Genomic DNA, 19,193 nt, shown 5'->3' on the forward strand with positions numbered 1-19,193 from the left:
CTCTGTTGTCTCATCGGAGGAGACGGTGATGCATTTTACACACGTAATAATTGTATTTGTTGTTTTGTTGTGAACTTGTATGCCGTGGCACTGTGACTAAGGAAGATATTCCATGCCTGTTTTGACGTTTCGATTCACATGTTGACAATAATAAAGCTCGTAACAGCTGCGTTCATTGTTTTATTTTTCATTCACAGAATTGACTTCGTTCTGGAGCTAGCAAAATGTTTAAATTTTTCAAGAAACACCCTCCAAAGGAGGGGGAGGAACGTGAAAAACTGAAGAAGGAATTGTTCGGATTCAGAAAGGTATTTATGAGCTAATGTATCTCTAGTTTTGAACCTTAATACTGTTGACAGTAACTTGTCAGCAGCCATATTGGATAACCAGAAAATGAGTCATTCAAAATGTTGTGTGAATAATGTCAGGACAGAGGTACAATATTTGTAGTTGTAGTAATAATGGCGTAACATAACATAAGGTGTATACACCGGTGGAACACGCATTAACAGTAACAAGTCTTTGATTTTCAAGAAGGTCTTGCAAAACCTGTGTACCAGTCCAGCTCATATTTTTTGTAAACTGACCAATAGGCCTGTTTTATTATGTGTTTGCCATTGTTTTATAATTTTTGTATTTCAACCTGTCTAAGAATAGGTGGAAAAGTATTCCCATAGAGTTGCTTGGCATGCATGAGTAAATATCTTAGAAGAGGGAATCCCCTACTCTTTGTTATGTAAACAATGAACTAAAGACCCCTCCATCTTTATTACTCCTCACTTGGTCTTAAAGTGCATGGATTACAATTGATCAAAAGAACTGAGGGCTACTCAATTGCAATGGACCTCTTAAATTAACAGATTGTTTTTCTGGGTCGTTTAATCTGAGGAATTCTACTGAAGTGCCCTTCTTCACAATTTTATTGTTGGACAGCTTATTTTGCTATAATTTAAACTTAATTTTCATTATATTTTAGTGCATTGATCATGGATTTCCCAGCAAACCAAGTGCTATGGCTTATGATCCTAAATTGCGTCTGCTGGCCATTGGTACTAAATCTGGAGTATTGAAAGTGTATCCTTTAAAAAGTTTGATTTTCAGCTTATTCCTTGTGATAGGTTAATCATGTAACAGACATAGACTGTATGTCCCACAAACCTAAATATCTACTCTGGTATAAAAAACTCATTAATACGCTGAGATAATTTCAAAGATAACATTTTAACTTTGTAGATATGATTGAAATTCCAACTTCCAAATATCATATTTCTGTCTAATAAATACTTTTTGAACTTTTAAATGACAACTTAATAATATGTCAGTTTCTCTTGAAGGTATATTTTTCGAAATTTTGCTTCCAATTGAAGAGTTAAGTAGGAACAACGAAAAAAGCTGAATGCCCCGATTTTTATGCTTCCATTTGGGGGAGTGAAATCTGAAACAAAATGGCTGTTAATGATAAAAAGATAACCTATATATTGGATCCTTGATACAGAATACAAGGATCATATCTGTCAGTTGTCAATAGTAAGTCTTTAATGATCTAATATACAACACCTATAAGAGTTGTAAGCTAATAAGAAATTAAATTCATCTTTATTAATGGATGCTTGAATGATCTCTAACAACAGAAGGATTAACTATTAACAGCTTTATTAGGATACAGGTTGATGAAGAGTTTGAAAGGGATTGACTTCATTGATAAAAAAGAGATCTTGTGAAAAATGTGGGTCAGTAATTTGAGAATCTGTGATATTATTATAGAGTAGATGTTTTACATACCATCTCTCCTATATTATAAACTAATACTATTAGTAATGAGGTGGTGTTGTGGAATCATTAGGTATGAGCCCACCTAGAGTTATTTAACATCAATTCTAACAGCTTTTTGGTTTTTATATGGCCACATGGAAATGTGGACGTATATTGCCACCGCCCCTGTCCGTCGGTGCGTCAACATTTCTTGTGAACACAATAGAGACTACAGATTTCAACTGATTTTAATGAAATTTGGTTTGATCATTTATATTGATGAGAATTTCAAGTTCGAATTTGACGATCTTTCAATGAACGGTTTTTGGGCTAATATATGTTTGTGAACACATTAGAGACTACAGTTTTCAATTGATGTTAATGAAACATGGTGTGATCATGTATATTGATGCGATAATTTGATGTATTTGGGTTTTTGATATTAATATTAAATTTCTTTAATATGAGAAAATTCATTCTTTAGTCACTAAAGGCTGTTTTATCATTTCTGACAGCTGCCAGTGGGCGTATGTTACCTTGCCTGGCAAGCTATCTTTACTACCTGTAAAATTGAATACTCTAAATAATGTCAGTAGCTAACTAATAACTAATATGGAACCATGATATTAAATTGTAAGTGGCTTAGAACATTAAGTGGCTTAACATTGCATCTTACTTTCATCTTGAATACCAGTTTATCAACTTTTAAAGATTTACACCTCAGAATATAGAATTTTAATGGAGGGTTTATTTAGCTTTGTTGGTAAGATAGTTGTAGATTCTATCTTGCAGCTAACTTGCTATTATTACTCCTGTCAAGTCAGCAGATTTTGTAGTATTTGCCATGTTAGTTAATAGCTGGCTGTTTGGTTGTAATTTATTGATTTAATTCTATCGACTGTGCTTGTCATTGTACATAGATTATCTGCATGTAATGGTTCCTGACATTTCAGCTCACAAACTTGCTGCTGAACTCTTTATGCACTAATGTACCATTTATCAATCTATTGCATTTGTTTTTAAAGCCAAGCATTGATATATCACACATCGCTTTTGTAGGAGTGTTGAGGCATGTAGAAGGGTTTTGAAAAGGAAGTTGCTTGTCTGATTTGGGCTCAAATCTGTTCCCTGGTTGAAAAAGTTAGTTATAATTACTCTTAAGCTTATGGGGATAACACATTTATGTGATTGTGACTGGTCTTACAGTAGGTTTCAACCATAACAGAGAACATAGTAGATGAAACAAATAAACTTAGAGAAGAATTTTTATTGGATTTTTTATGTTATGAAAAATTCTCATGGTGTTAGTCACAAAGGTTTCAATTGGTCACAGCTTGTCCAACCTTTTTGACTAAGTTCTACATATATCAACCTTGATCTCGTAGCCTATTGCTATTGTGTAAGCTTATAACATAGTGAAAATTTCTTGAAGCTTTGTGCATCTGTACTTTTGACCAGGACACATACTTAAACACAAAATCTGGTGTGCAGGGTACAAAGAACCAAATCGGATTTTTGTTCACAGCTTATAGGGAATATTTTCTAAAATGATCACAACTGAACTCAAAATCAGTTGTTTGTGATTATGAAATGTTGGTTTATCATGTGCAATGAATTGAAACATTTTCAACCAAGTCATCCCATTATTGACACTGTAGAATAAACAGGTGTTTTACAGTAGGATTATTGTCATTTGTGGTAAAGTGATGCGGCTTCAGTCATGTTTTCTTTTGAAAAATATTCATTCTGTGCTGCAAGTTAATGCATCACATTACACTTAAGAATGTTTTGTTTATTGTGTTAAAATTGTTTTTGATCGGGTCAAAAATGTTAACTAATTGAAATCCTGGACATATTTGATTAAAATGTTATAAATGGTAAAACCATCATAATTCTATGATACAGGTCAATTGTTATGATAGATGACAGCTAAAAAAGGTAAATAGGTGTCAGAAGGTTAAATTATTATTAGATTTCCCATGTCTCTTTATTCACATTAACTAACATTGACCTAAATAAAGGTTAATTGTCAAGTAGTGAACAAGTATAGAAAGGATAAAATAGTCACCATTTGAGAAATAATGGAATTTGTCTTATGTTTATGCTTATCTCTTTGGGTGTATATTGTCAGCAACCACATCCATTCAAATTTCCTTGTAAATAAAGAATTTTGATAGATCTTGGTAGTAAATATAGAACTAAAATAAAGATCTATGTTTGAATTTAAGTGCATTCATTATATTAACCCTTGTGATATTTACCAATGTAATTTCTTTTTCAACCAATTTCCATATGAACCATCAATTAAATTAAATGATAGTCAGTTCAACCATTATTGTAAAATTTTGTTTGTTGGTTTGTGGTTGAATATATCTGACTACTGATACAGATATTAATCGTGATGTACTCTAGTGACATACTAAGATTATCTTAAGACAGATTAATCTATTGAGTACTAACTGACTATAAATTATTGAATCATTGTATAGTTAAATAATTCTTATTTTGTCTAGGAGTGAATAGTGAGATATATACCTTTTCTAATGATTTCTTTTCTGTATTGACCCCAGAAGATGTATCCAAATTAGAAATTATTATTAGAAATTATATCTTCTGATGCCTACAATCGATATCAGGTTGATATAAACTAAGTAAATATGTTTCTTGACCTATAATGATAATGAAACAACCCAAGTTGATAATTTACATGATTAATAACAACTAAACAGATACTGTAATTATATCAAAACACATTTCTAGTATAATATAATCATAGTTTTAACTTGCCAGACACCAACAATTGATTTTTCCTTGTAATGGATCATGTCACTGAGCTAAAAATAGTCTACACTGCTAGAGATATTCAATTATACATGGTATTCACATTTCACAGCTTTTAAAGGAAATTTGTTGCTGCTGCATGAAATGTTCCATTATTTTTTTTACAACTACATAAGGAGATTGAGATTGAATATTCTGCAGGCATTTAAGTTCAGTTCCTTTCAAAACAATAAAACAGGACCTATCTTTCTTTGTGGATGGATATAAAATGTCTAGTCTGCAGCTATGTCACCTATGTCAATATGTCTGGTTATAGAACTTTTTGACCTCAACAAAACATACTAATTTGTATTGTAAATCTCAGACTTTGTTAACAATACATTTAAAAAACAATACACCAGTGTTATCTTTGTTTTGAAAGAGAATAGTTTCACTCTCCTATTTCCTGAAGTCCAAAATTGGAGTTGACAGTCATTGTAATTAATGTACAAATAGGTTAAATAAGATAATGATAAACTTGAATTAATGTTAAAAATTGGTTCAAAATTATACATATTCCTTAACTTATGATAGTCTTGGTAGACCTGGAGTAGAATTTACAACACAGCATGATCAAGATGTAACAGTTGTTCAGTTGTTTTTCTTACAAGAACAGGTTAGTTTTTCTCCTTGTCTTACACATATCTACTTGTTTATTATAACATTAATTTATTTTTAATTATAAAGTTGAATATTTGATACATGATAAATAATGCTCTAAAGTCTATCTATTTGGGTTCCAGTTTGTGTTTTTCCATTGTTCCTTATTCAAATTATTTTGTATTATAGGCTCGTTTGATAAGTTTTTGCAGTGACAACTCACTTCATTTATGGGAAACAAATGTCAGAGGTGGTAAGACTGTTTTAGAGGAAGTGAAATCATATACAGTTGAAACTAGGTAAGATAATTTAATACAAGTGGTATAACATACTCTGTAAATTACAAATTATTTAAGGAATGACCTGAAAACTTTTCACCGCATATTGATTTATATATAAGTGAACACAGGTTTTTTTTGTTTATATACATCGATAAACTGAAAATTGTTCAGGTCATTCCTTATAATTAAATCAACTCGAATATATGTTTAAATGTTTATTTCATATAACAACACTTTAAGGCACTAAGTAGGTTCATAAATTCATCAGATTTTAACATAAAACTAATGACTGATACTAGCATTAGAGACGTCCTAGAGAACAGCCAATCAGCAGAAAGTAGGTCACCCTATTTAACGTCTACTGTCTACTGCCTGAATTTTGATGGAGCGGCCACGTGGACAGTGCAAATATTGAAATGAGTTCGAAATAAGTCCAGAAATCGTGATTTTGTTGAATTTTGGAGTGTGCACATTCGAGGGAAATTGGAAAACACTGTTATCATTCAGTGAAGTGTCGGCTCTGTTGACGTTCGAAGGAACAACATCGAGGCCGTGTAGTGGCCATGTCAATCAAACTCACAATAAAAGTAGTCTGTTAAGGGGTGGAGCCTAATTCACACAGATATAAATCGAATGCACATAACTGGCTGTTATCCAATCAAATTGCATGATATCGTGTTAACGGAATCGAGATTTGATTATAATAGTGTAATGCTACTACAGGACACTAATGACTGGCAAGTCAAAAGTAAGTAATTGAAACATTTTGTTCATAAAGAACCTACTATGAATTATTTTGAAAATTCCATAAATGCTAAAGTTGAAAGGGAAATGTTATTTAGTGTGACAGAAAGTAGTAAAGGAAAATATAGAAAGATTTGATTAAAATCATGTACAAGGATGTCTCCAGTGTCTTCAGTAACATGGTATAATTTGAGATAGCTTCCCTGTTGGCCTCAAAACACACAGTTCCTTGTAGAAATAGGTCAGTTTTGTAATTTGTTTTGAAATTGTTTCAATGTTTGATCAGTAGAAGGGTTTGTTGCTCTACATTGTTCAGAAATACCGATGGAAAGTGAAATTTTGATGTTTAACTTACTGATGACCTAGTTTGACCTGTAAGAATCTAGTTTTTTACTAACTTTTGCTTGTAAACGCTCTAAAAAAATTCGGTATGTGTAGACATATTCATTAAACGAAGATCAAGTTCGAATATGAGCTATTTTGGACTGTTAGAAGCAAAGTTATTGCCCTTGCCCCAAATTTAGGCCTCTTACGTCAGTTTTGAGGAGTTATCGCCCTTTAACTTCTATACAATCTGTACGGCCATCAACATTTGCGTGTAAACTCTCTAAAAACTAGATTTTTTGATGGAATCAAATGAAATTCGGTATGTGTATACATATTCATTAAACGAAAATCAAATTTGAATTTGAGCTATTTTGAACCGTTCGAAGCAGAGTTATTGCCCTTGCCCCAAAATCTTGAATATGCTATTACTCTCTTAGTTTTCAACAGATTTTGATGAAACTTAAAATGGATGTTTCGTTTGTACCATCCGCATGCCGTGGTGGGCGTATATGGCTGTGGTCCATTATCTTTTAAATAGATAACAGATTACTAAGTTTCCTGATCAATATTATGAAATAGAGATTATGTTAATTTTAATTATAAGGATGCAATATAATTATGTATTCATATCTTTACCCCAGGTGGATGATTTTTGTATCATCTGTGATACCATTTCACTTTCTTTGGGAGCGTCACAGCAATATAAAATTAATAATTCATATTATTTGAGAGGTTTATGGATAAACTTCAAAATAATATTGAATTATGTCAGGGACATCCGTGATTGGTTAATAATCGTTTGAATATGCTCACATCATGTGCACTTGCCGCATTCCTTTGTTTTCTCACAACAACAATATGGTCGCTTGAAGAATGCACAGTTTACAATTTAAAAAGGCTTCAGATTCAGAAAATGAATGGAACAAAGAAGAAATGGGATCAAGAAATCCAAGAATATGTTTGGATAAGGATGTCTATGGAGAATCAGTTAAAATCTCATGGTGAAGCAGCCACTCGCTTTCTGAACAGTCGGTAATAATGACGTCATTTGGTCATGTGAACAAAGTTTAAATTTAGCTTATCAAAGCAGATTTGATAAAATGGCTTCCCTTAGCCTTTCAATGAATATTTTTATAATTCATTAGAAACACTGATTAATCAATTAGTAAGCATGATTTGAACAAGAAAAATGAGCGAAGGCGTCTTTAATCAAATCCTGAAGGTCTAGTTTTATAATCTTGTAAATTGAAATTATTCAAGTGTTCTATTTAGATTGAAATGTTTTCACACTAGTATTTTTTGTTTGAAGTCAATAGCTTGGTAATATGATTGAATATAGAACAGCATGTGTTAAAATGCTTGACAATTCAAGTATGATACTTGACATAGGAAGTTAAGATGACATTGAATATGTGTGGGGTATACTTCTTAAAATTACAGTCTTTACCACTGATGACCAGTTCATGAATTCTGAAGGCCCAGAAAAGTCATTCTACATATACAGTGGTGTAACCTATTTTCGTGGATATAGGGATTCAAAATTTTTTATGTCTTAGATGTTTCCTCAGATATTCTACAAAATAATTAAAATTGATTTGTTTCGATTTTCTTTATGGATCTCTCACTTTAACCCATATTTCATGAGCAACCAACTCGGCAACGGCGGCAGAATGTGTCACCTATTTTCGTGTACAATGATTGATCTATAAATAAGTTGAGAAAAACACGTATGGATACCGAGTGGAATAATTAACTTCTCTTAGTATTTATCTTCAATATCAATTCATTATAACTAGTGACTATTCCTTAAAAGAACCACGATTTAAAAAAAAAATAGTGACTGACAAAATAAGATACATAGCGTGATTTATTGCTAAAAGTCACTGAAACAACATAAGAATATGGCCCACTTTGTGTTCCATAGAAATTTTCTGCTGACATTCTAGCAGATGACACTTAGAATTCCGATTACCGCTTATGATTATAAGGAAATTCGGTTGATGAAAAATAGTGACATTTGGTAATAACTGAAATCTGCCATTTTGTATTAGTCAAAGTATACATTAATACATTTTACCTTGCTTGAAACTACTGGATTCATTCTACTAGCTGAGATTGTACAGAAAAACCATGTTTATCAAAACAAGCAAATGCGGAGGTCACGCAAGGTCGCATATCGTGGGTGACAACTTGAAACCTCGTTTAACGATATATGACGTGGAATTACTTTTCGAGAAAAACGCAAAAAACTATTTGTACGCGTATTTTGTTAATATCTTTTTTATAATTTTTTTTACCGCTATACGTGGTTTTCATTCTTGGAAAATGTAAACCTTGTATAACAATTTGAATTCTCCGGCCTATTGAACCAAAAACTCATATAATAATACAGTATACAAGGTTTTTCATTTTCATCTGCAGAAAAGGAACATTGAACCTCGTATAATAATATATTTTACGAGGGTTTAAATCTGACTGTTTAAATACGTGTTATTTAATTAGTGCTTTTTGAGTAATTTACAATCAAGCTAAGAATACGAGGTTTTGATCACAAGATCCACGCTTTAACGAGCTTTCGAACGTTACAAAAAAGTCAAAATGACCAAATAAGGCATATACAAGGTTTCAAGCGGTCGCCCACGATATGTAAATTATTAATCCTTTCAGGAAATGCACAAAAATAGGTTAGCACGAAATTAGGTTACTTGACTGTACTATAGTATTTTGTTTTTAACTGTCTTGCTATTGTTTTTGATGATAATAGAAATAATTAAAAACCTTGAAGAAAATGATAGGATTGACTTGTACAATAGACCTTATTCAGCTTTTAGTCATTGTACCAACCAAACCAATCCTTCATTTACATTTCACTTACCTATACTACATATACCGGTATTTTAAATTTAAATTGTACTTGGTGATTCCCACACATTTGATGAGTAATATAGGTCAACTATACTCTAATTGACTTGGGAATTTACCACATGTTAAAATGTCATATAATTATGGATTCTAATTTTGAAATTAATGAAAAATTCTGTAAAAACAGTTGCTTCATTCAATTGTATATTCATGTAGTGGTGGCTAAAATTAATGACTAATAAAAGTATAATCCCCATGAAGTAGTATTGCCTGCAGTTGAAAATAATTAATTTTAGTACAAAAAGCACCAGGAAAATGAAAAAATCAAATATGAACAAAGAAAAAATTCTTCAATCTTAAAAGCTCGAGAAAAACAAAATATCAGCCATAACAAGCCATGTGAGAGGACTTTACTTGATTTTTCTGTACTGGAAAAGCAAAGAATAAGAGTGAGAACTGGAAAAGTAAGGTAAAATAATGTAAAATTTATATAAAAATGTAACAACATGCATAAAAGATCATTGTTAAGATAATGTTAACAAGGTAATATTTTATGTTAATGTGATATTTATAGTGGTGTTGAAATTCAATAATAATTATGGATGTAAATTGTTTTAAACATTGTTTTGATGTTGCAGATGCCAGGTGGATCTAAATTATTTAAATTATATTCAAATTATGCTGATAAATTATTACTTGCCATTTAAATGTAATAGAATATTATGAATACCAGTAGGTGTCAAGTGCAATGAATTCTGTAAGTGATGTTGTGAAGAGTTTAATTTAGATGGATCAATTTTTAATTGGGCTATGAAAGCGTTTGAAAATAGTAAAAGATCATTAATGAATGTGTGGCAGGTTTTTGTAGACAAGATTTTATGCAATTCATGAACAAATTGTTAAATCATATAGTTATGTATTTGTGCAGGAAATAAATATTTTTTAAAAGAAAAAATCATTCTTTTTAAAATTTATAGCAAATGCTTTTGCTCTATAAGGGTCCCACAGGAAAACGAGGAATATCAGGGGAATTTAAAAAAAAAAGGTTTTCCAGACATGGAATATTAAGGAAAATCATAATAAATAAATGATATTTCACATTGTCCTGTTATTTTGTACAATATGTTTGATTTAAATTTAGAATTAATAATCTTAGTTACCATGTTCATATATGTAGTTGGGACTTATGCAGAGTGAAACGAATATGACTGGTTAAATGTGCGTAAAGATGACCATCAGTATGTAAGACAATGGCAGCCAAAGAAATAAAAATTGTTTTTATAAAATTTGTCACGGAAAATGATTGAAATTTGTCAGGAAAAGTCTGGAAAGTTTGCTTATATGACTTGTATGAACCCTGACTATATTACTGCTGTAAAAACAAGGCCACTTTTCATAGGTTCTTAAACAAGAAAACAGTTGAAATTGCCCTATGATGTTGATATTTTCACACATAAAAAAGATAATGTATTAAATGTTGAAAGTGAAGTAATAAACATTGGAAGATGAAGTATTCAAAGAATGTCACCATGTGTTTTTGGTATATACATATACCACTTTTTAAGAGGGTAATCTGATACTTTGACATAGATCTGTCTAGTGAATGATTAGTCTGGAATAGGACAAAATTCTTAACACTGTTAAATGTTCATTCATGATAATTCAGAATAACTTGTGTCTGATTATTTTGAAAAGAAAGTTGTTTTATAGGTCTAGGTTTTTCTACATTAATTAGTAAAAAGAAAAATTACAGCTAAACCATTTAGAAGATCTAAACTTATACGTTTACCTACACTATTTTCTCCACATTGTCCATATTTTATTAATATTGATAGAACTTCAAAGGCCTTTGGATCACAGGCTGTGGTTCTAAATGGAAAAAGCGTCAAGTAAACAATAAACCAAGGCATCTTTTGCTACAGACGGCAAATTAGATAATATCTTGACAGTTGTTATTCAAAAAAAGGTTAAATCATTTGGTTTTAGTTGCAAAATTTTCCCTCATTGCAAACTGCATGCCTGTCTTCATTAGTTTAATCAGGTGCAGAAAATAGGATGTAAAATTCCAATCATTTCATTTCAGGTTTTAGTCCCCAAGCATAAAACTATGTTTTTGATGACTTGTACATTTCAGTAAGAATAAAGCTGTATCCACTTGTTGTCTATCTATTAATGGTGAACAGTTGTATCTAGGTACAGAAGGTGGTAATATACAAATATTAGATGTGAACACCTTTACTCTCAGTGAACAAGTTATTCAACAAGATGTTGTTATGCAGAAGTAAGTTAAACTACATGTAGTTTCTTTCAGAAAGTTGTATTCTTTCGAAATAAGTGAATGATACAATGAATGTAGACCTACTATACAACTTGATTTCAAGTTGCAAGCTGAGCCTTATCCTTAATTATTTTGTGTTTGTCTATTCATGAAAAGATGGTGGACAAAATTGCTAACTTTTATGTTGTTTATGTTATGACTTGAATATATATATCATATCAGAAAAATGAACTCTTATGCATAAGGCTATGGTAAATCTGCAACTTAAGATTACTACAACTTTATTTTACCCTTCATGGATACATGAAAATCTACCAGCACTAATATTTCAGTGATAAGTTTGACTATGTATTTTGCAGTGTACCAGATGATTTTAAAGTGAATCCAGGAGCAGTAGAAGCTATAGCTGTACATCCTACAAATCCTGATAAACTATTGATAGGATATAACCGAGGATTAATAGTTTTGTGGGATAATAAAGACTTCAATGCCAACCAGACTTACAATGTTTCTAGGGTAAGATATGTGTACAAATTTTATTCGCATATATAATTAGATGTCAAATGAAGGAACTCTGTACATGTACTTTTTGACCTTTCTATATGAATGGAAGAGGTTGTAAATGAATCTTACATATTGAGTGATTGTAATATTAAAATGAATTGTTGGTTAAAAGATTGCTATATATAAATGATTTGTCAACATTTCAAACTATATTATTACATGTTAAACAAATAATTAAGGTAAGGCTTATAACCCATGCTGATTACAGCAGGTCTAACTGCCTGAGGCCAAGACGTGTCATATGAAGTTTACTAGTATTTATTTTAGTTATTTACCATGAAAAGAAAAACAAGCCCATGTTTATTCTTCAGACCAGTTGGTATTTTCAATATTTTCTTTTGTAGAAAATGACTTAGGACTAGACATGAATGAGCAAAATAGTTTTTATTTGACACTCAATTGTTCTTTTGTGCTTTTCATTTTTGAACCATAAATTTTTTGAGGAAATTACTAGTATTAAAAAGGTATCTGAACAGCCTAAATGAATATATCACTGGTCCTAATGAGTTGCAAGTAGATGACATATAGCCCTTATAAATAACACCTTAAAGTTCTTTATTTCTACAGCAATTGGAAAGTTTAGATTGGCATCGTAATGGTAAAGAATTCTCCTCAGCTCATTCTGATGGTAGTTACAGTGTTTGGAATGTTGAAGATTCTTCTAAACCTGATAATGAACAAACACCTTATGGACCATTCCCGTGTAAAGCTATCACTAAATTTGAACGTAGAACAGCTAAGGCGTAAGTAGCCCATTAAACTTTGTTTTGGTCAGAAATGATTGAACTTTTGTGTATATGATCACTATTTTCTTAAACAGTTACCTAAAGTATTAAAGCCCTTTTCAATATATGTACTGATGGTTTCACTGCATTGCTCAATGAATAAATTGTATTTTTAATAGTGATCCTTTCCTGATATTTTCTGGTGGTATGCCTAGAGCTAGTTACGGTGATAGGCATACAGTAACTGTGATGCAAGGAGAGAGTCATACAGTATTTGAGTTTACATCTCGTGTTATAGATGTTATAACTTTAAATAGATCAGATGAAACAGATTGTGTTGAAGATAGAGCAGGTAATTGTTTCAACTTCTATTTTATATCGCTGTCTGTCATAATTTGCTTGTGAATGTGCATATTACAGATTGATATGAATTTGATATTCTTATGTATATTGATCAGATCTCAGGGCAGATTAATTGTTTATTTCCCTTGATTTGGCTGAAATACCTTAAAATTGGCTTGCAAACAGATAAAGAGTACAGTTTTCATTAGAATTTCACAACACTATATACACAGTATTATGTATATTGAAAAAGTCTCTTAAGTTTCAATGAATGTTTTCTTTACTTATTGTGACATAGCCTAGAAAAGCAACTTCTTGTGTACAAATTTGCCTCAAAAGATAATAAACGTGTTTGTTAAAGCTGACCAATTTATTTTTTAGATAAAGATGAACCCCATAGTTTAGTAGTACTAGCTGAAGAAGAATTAGTTGTCATTGATTTAGATTCTGTAAACTGGCCAACATTTAAACTACCCTATTTACATAGTATTCATTCCTCGGCTATCACATGTTCACAACATATTAACAATGTACCAGATCAGTTATGGCATAAAATACAAGATGCGGGAGAGTCACAGCTTAAAAATCTATCACAAAGGGTAAGAATAAACAGGAAATATTAATGAGGTTGAAAACATATTCTTATTTCATGTAAATAGAAAACTCTAAAGGGGTTCATAAATTTTATGTTCTGTCTGGATTGGAGCATTGCCTTTTTGTGGCAGTGGATTAGTTTGATTCCCATTGAAGGTAGGGAAATTGTCAAGTAATTTTGGAGTTAGAATTGATATAAATTATATTAATATTGTAGACATGGCCTATAAATGGTGGTAGAAATGATGTGAAGGACAGTAACAATAGAGATTTATTGTTGACTGGGTATGTATATACATAGTTTTAGTCATTAACAAGTAAAGTGAGAGCAATTAAATGCTATTAACAGGTTAATTGTATTTGTAGAAAGATTAGAAACTTTCTCTTCAATACTGGTCTTGTAACAAGTATATATTTTAACATAAAGATTGTGCTCATTTTGGTTTGTGTTTCTTCTTCAATAGAAGGCTGATAAAAATCTATAAATAATGTCGCATTTTAATATACCTGTACCATTTTTAGAAATCTTTTTTCTATAAAACAAAACAATAAAGATATCAGTTGTGTTAGCTCAGTATTTGTAATATTATAATTTCAGTCATGAAGATGGTACAGTAAGATTCTGGGATGCCTCAGCATCTAATTTAACACTATTATATAAGTTATCTACTGCATCATATTTTGGTGGTGATGTGTCTGGAGATCAAAATTCTGCAGAAGAGGAAGAGGAATGGCCTCCATTTAAAAAGGTACTAGGTTTATTCTTAATATAAATCTTGATATCATTCAGTAGTTACTAATTTTGTTCTCAATTCTCTAGTGAGGTCCCTGATTCTAAAAATTCCTAATTTTTTTCAGTTTTCTAAAATTCCATAAATTTTTTTTTTGCCCTTGATTAGAGTTGTGTAATTTAATTATTTGTTGTATTCTGGTTATTGATATTGATTTTTAAAAATTTTGTGGAATTACTCACATAAATAACTGGCAGATATATATATCATTGAATTCAAACTAATAAAATTTCTTCAATATGAGAAAGTTCATACTTTAGTCACTAAAGACTGTTTTATCATTTCTGACAGCTGCCAGTGGGCGTATGTTACCTAGCCTTGCAAGCTATCTTAGTACTTCTTAAGACTATTAAAGTACAACACATACCCAAATCAATCCCCGAAAATGCAGACTGTTCCCCTTTAATAATAACTGTTTTTGCAACTGAACACTTGTATTTTCGAATTTCACAGATTATCTCAATATCTCCAGCACAACGCTTTCTTATTTTCAAATATTTCTTATATTTAGGTTGGAACGTTTGATCCCTACAGTGATGATCCAAGGCTTAGTATACAGAAAGTAACGTTATGCCCTCTAAGTGAGACTTTAGTCTTAGCTGGTACAGCTGGTCAAGTCATTACCTTTCAAATGGAAAGAGAAGAGAGGGAACAGGAAGTTAAATCTACTACTGTTAATATTGTTAGTGATAGAGATAGTTTTGTATGGAAGGGACACGAAGCTCTAGTACCTAAAGAGGGAGATGTTAAGTTTGCTGCAGGATTTCAACCTATTGCTATGATGCAACTGTATCCACCAGCAGCTGTTACTGCTTTATCTTTACACTCAGAATGGCAAATGTAAGTCGAGTAATATACATGATAATCCATACACGAAAATTAGTATTGCACTTACTGAATCAAGTGGTGAGCATTATGTGACTTCATTGATTTGATATAATTTCTGTTTTAAGCAGCAGATTGTGTTGGTTACACACAATTATTAAAATTTACATGTATAACAATGATCCATTGAGTAATTGGTAAATCTAGATTTCGATATATATTTCAGTATTGGAGCTGGTACTGCTCATGGTTTTGGTTTATATGATTATATACAAAAGAAAGAAGTAACATCAAGATGTACATTAAACCCCACAGGTTAGTTGTAGATTGTTTGATTCATGATATGAAATTATAGAAACAATTTAGACAAGTGTTCATATATGACTAATATAAAAGTTATAGTAGTATATCTTTATCACAAATATTTTGTTATCTTTTTCCAGATTTAACAGGAACATCAGAAACCGCCATGTCTCGACGTAAATCATTAAAAAAATCATTACGAGAATCATTCCGAAGATTACGTAAAGGAAGATCTGAAAGAAGACCTAGAGATAACAAAGCTAAAATGTATGTCCATTTTAATTTACCCAGTATTGTCAAAACGAGATATCAAAATAATCAGCTCATGTATTACATGATTTGAATTTGATTTTCCACTCACCATCAAGACTGTTTAGGAGGTCTTATTTATTTAAAGTGAAAACAGTCTTTATGCTTGTAAACACCCATTTATGATATATCCAGCAAGATTATTGAAAGACAACCAGATTAAATAATATAAATGATTGTTTCAGTGAAACTGGTGGTATTGAACAGACTGAAACACCAGCTGAAGGAGCAGCAGCTGTAGCTGGTACACCAGAACCTAAACCAGTAGAAAGACAAATAGAAGCTAGAAGTAATGAAGATTCTATGTCTTCTATGGTCAGATGTATTTATTTTGCAGATACTTATATAGTGAATGGTACGTATTAAATCTTAAAATGAAGTGGGGCATATTTCTATCATTTGAAACAAGGCCGTCTTCGGACAACTAGGTCATCTGTCAGTCTGATACACTTAATAGGATGCATCGTTCATTACGACAAAGTGCATCTCAATGTTTTTTTCAAGATTAACTTGAAAGGCAAAGTATATGGTACAACTTGAAATTATGAAAATTGATAATTGTACATTACAGGTGCTCCTAACAACCCATCTATGTGGATTGGTACCAATGGTGGACATGTTTATATTTATAATTTAACTATACCTAGTAGTGATAAGAGACCTGATTATGCTGTAACTTGTCAACTTGCTAAAGAAATAAAATTAAAACATCGTGCTCCAGTAATAAGTATGGTAGTTATTGATAGTAGGGCTAGAATATTACCTGATCCATTAGAAGTACAACATGAGAAAGCCAAGGCACCAGATATGTCTGGATCACACAGTGTTATTATCTGTTCAGAAGAACAACTAAAGGTCTGTACACTTTCTTGATGGGTTTTTCAAAGTGTTTTGATGTTAAGAGATTAAATGTCTGTCTAGACTTTGAAAACAATGTGAAAGTTCTTACAAATATCAGGATGTCTTAGTCTGAAAAGATATTTTTTTGCTAACAGCCATTTTTTATTTTCAGACATTCACATTACCAACATTAAAACCTAAATGGAAATCTAAAATCACAGCTCATGATGGGTCCAGAATAAGAAGAATAGGTTTTGTTAATTTTAGAAGTAAAAGTGGTGAGTTCTTGAGTATTTTGGTAGAAATTTTGAAAATAAATGAGAGTAAACTTTCTATAAGTGATTAACAAATACTTTACATTCTAATTACTGACAGCTTTCGACAGTATTGAGAAGTATGTAAGTTGAAAATTTAACTTGCATGTTTACCTAATATCTATTTTCAGCTGATAACTACAGTGAATTTGATATAGCCTGTTTAAGTAATCTAGGTGAAATAAGTGTTTATTCCATCACATCATTAAGACAACAAATGCATGTTCCTGCTGTTAAAAAGGAAGATATCAAGTAGGTCTTCATCTAGATATTGCATGTGAACTTTGTCACCTTAAGTAAATGTCCAATGACATTTAAAGAAATTGCAGTAACTAAATTTTTGAAAGTAATTTTGTAAAACATCTACGTGTAGTTTATATAGAATTTATTTTCTTACAGTGGTATAGCTTCATTTATCTTCACTAAAGATGGTCAAGCATTCTATTTGAAATCATCATCTGAGTTTGATCGTATTACATTAAGCCCACGTCATGTCACATTAGCACTTGGTATGTTAGAGTTGAAAGATGGTATGAGACCAGATCCTGAACCTGAGGCAGAACATATTGATGAGTAAGTTTATTCAATTTCAATAATCAACATAGTTAGACCTATTATTTACAAACCATATAGCATGCTTCATTGCCTATTATTTCTTCATCTTTTCGTTTGACTGTTACTTCTATTATTTCTGTTCATCTTATTGTAATTATATTTGACAGTTAAAGTTATTATGTCAAAATAAAATGTTTTTTAGAATTAAATTGTTTTGATTTTTAAAATTTTCGAAGTTTTTGATATTTTAGTATTATTACTAAATCGTATTTTATTTAAAAAGGTAATTTTGCTGAGAGGAATAATTTTCTCTTCTATGATGTCTCAAAGTCTTTCTGATCATTTACTTCTATGCTCTTACATTTTCATATTTTACCTTCAATTATCAACCTATATGGGTGAAGTATTTAGTATAAAAATATTGAATATTTAGAACTTATTGTTAAAACGCTATTCAAAACTCCATTCATTTCATTTAGATCTTATTATGTATAAATTGTAATATAACACAATTTAACTTCCTTTGTTAACATATGTATCAGGTTATTCTTATTTTAATACTTTCACTCATATATTCTATCATTCTATCCTTGCATGTTAGATATAGTATAGATGTAGTAGATAGTGTCATGATTATTTATTAATTAGGAATGCTGCTAATTACAGTACAGCTGATATAACTATTGGATTAGCTGATGATAGTCAACACAATGATTCACGAGGTGATACTACTGGTGATATAACAGTTGATAGTATCAGAGATGTGGCGTAAGTTTCATTATTCACATGTTAAGAAATTCAGCTGCCACTTCAATTTGCCTCAGATTTTAGAGATCTGCTATTATTGGACACTTTAAAATGATCACTATTCACAGTTATTGTGTTGGCAACACTATATATAGCATATTGTCTGTTATTTATTCTATACTATGATTATACTAGTCTCATATCGATGTTGGGATATCCTATTATTGGTGCATGGAATATATTTATATATACTAACTTAAAGATGATACTTAGGATTTCACAGCATTTCATTGTCCTAAACACACTGCTTAATGTTTGTTTTTTTTAAAAGCAATTCTTTTCCTGCTTTGCTTAGCTTAAATATGATCAATATGCTCAATATAGCTCTCTGGCAACAAAAAAAGAATGTAGCAAATTGAATTTTGTTTTAGTGCTGAAGGAGAGGACACAATCACAAACATGGTTCAAAATGCGGCTAATACAGCCTCATCAGATGCATCTAATGTTATACAGAGTGTTACAACATATTCATCTACAGTTATGTCAACAATGGAATCTAGTGTCACATCTAGTGTAAGAGAGGTGACAACATCAGTGTCACGACATATATCTAGTGATGT

General features: G+C 31.2%; 1 protein-coding gene across 1 annotated transcript; it reads left to right on the plus strand.

Moving 5' to 3' along the window:
* Nucleotides 1–224: 224 nt before the first annotated feature.
* LOTGIDRAFT_111948 (hypothetical protein) lies at nucleotides 225–17,848 on the plus strand (the record flags this gene model as incomplete). Its single annotated transcript, XM_009049844.1, has 20 exons — nucleotides 225–308; nucleotides 977–1,074; nucleotides 5,107–5,188; nucleotides 5,362–5,460; nucleotides 6,972–7,023; nucleotides 11,532–11,667; nucleotides 12,024–12,180; nucleotides 12,796–12,971; nucleotides 13,133–13,287; nucleotides 13,677–13,894; nucleotides 14,107–14,174; nucleotides 14,488–14,638; nucleotides 15,192–15,520; nucleotides 15,732–15,820; nucleotides 15,949–16,079; nucleotides 16,325–16,472; nucleotides 16,689–16,972; nucleotides 17,130–17,235; nucleotides 17,403–17,523; nucleotides 17,671–17,848. The coding sequence occupies 20 exons, from the start codon at nucleotides 225–227 to the stop codon at nucleotides 17,846–17,848; spliced, it is 2,862 nt and encodes a 953-aa protein (XP_009048092.1).
* Between the last annotated feature and the right edge of the window lie 1,345 nt (nucleotides 17,849–19,193).

Source organism: Lottia gigantea (assembly GCF_000327385.1).
Source record: "Lottia gigantea unplaced genomic scaffold LOTGIsca_14, whole genome shotgun sequence".
Taxonomy (NCBI): Eukaryota; Metazoa; Mollusca; class Gastropoda; family Lottiidae; genus Lottia; species Lottia gigantea.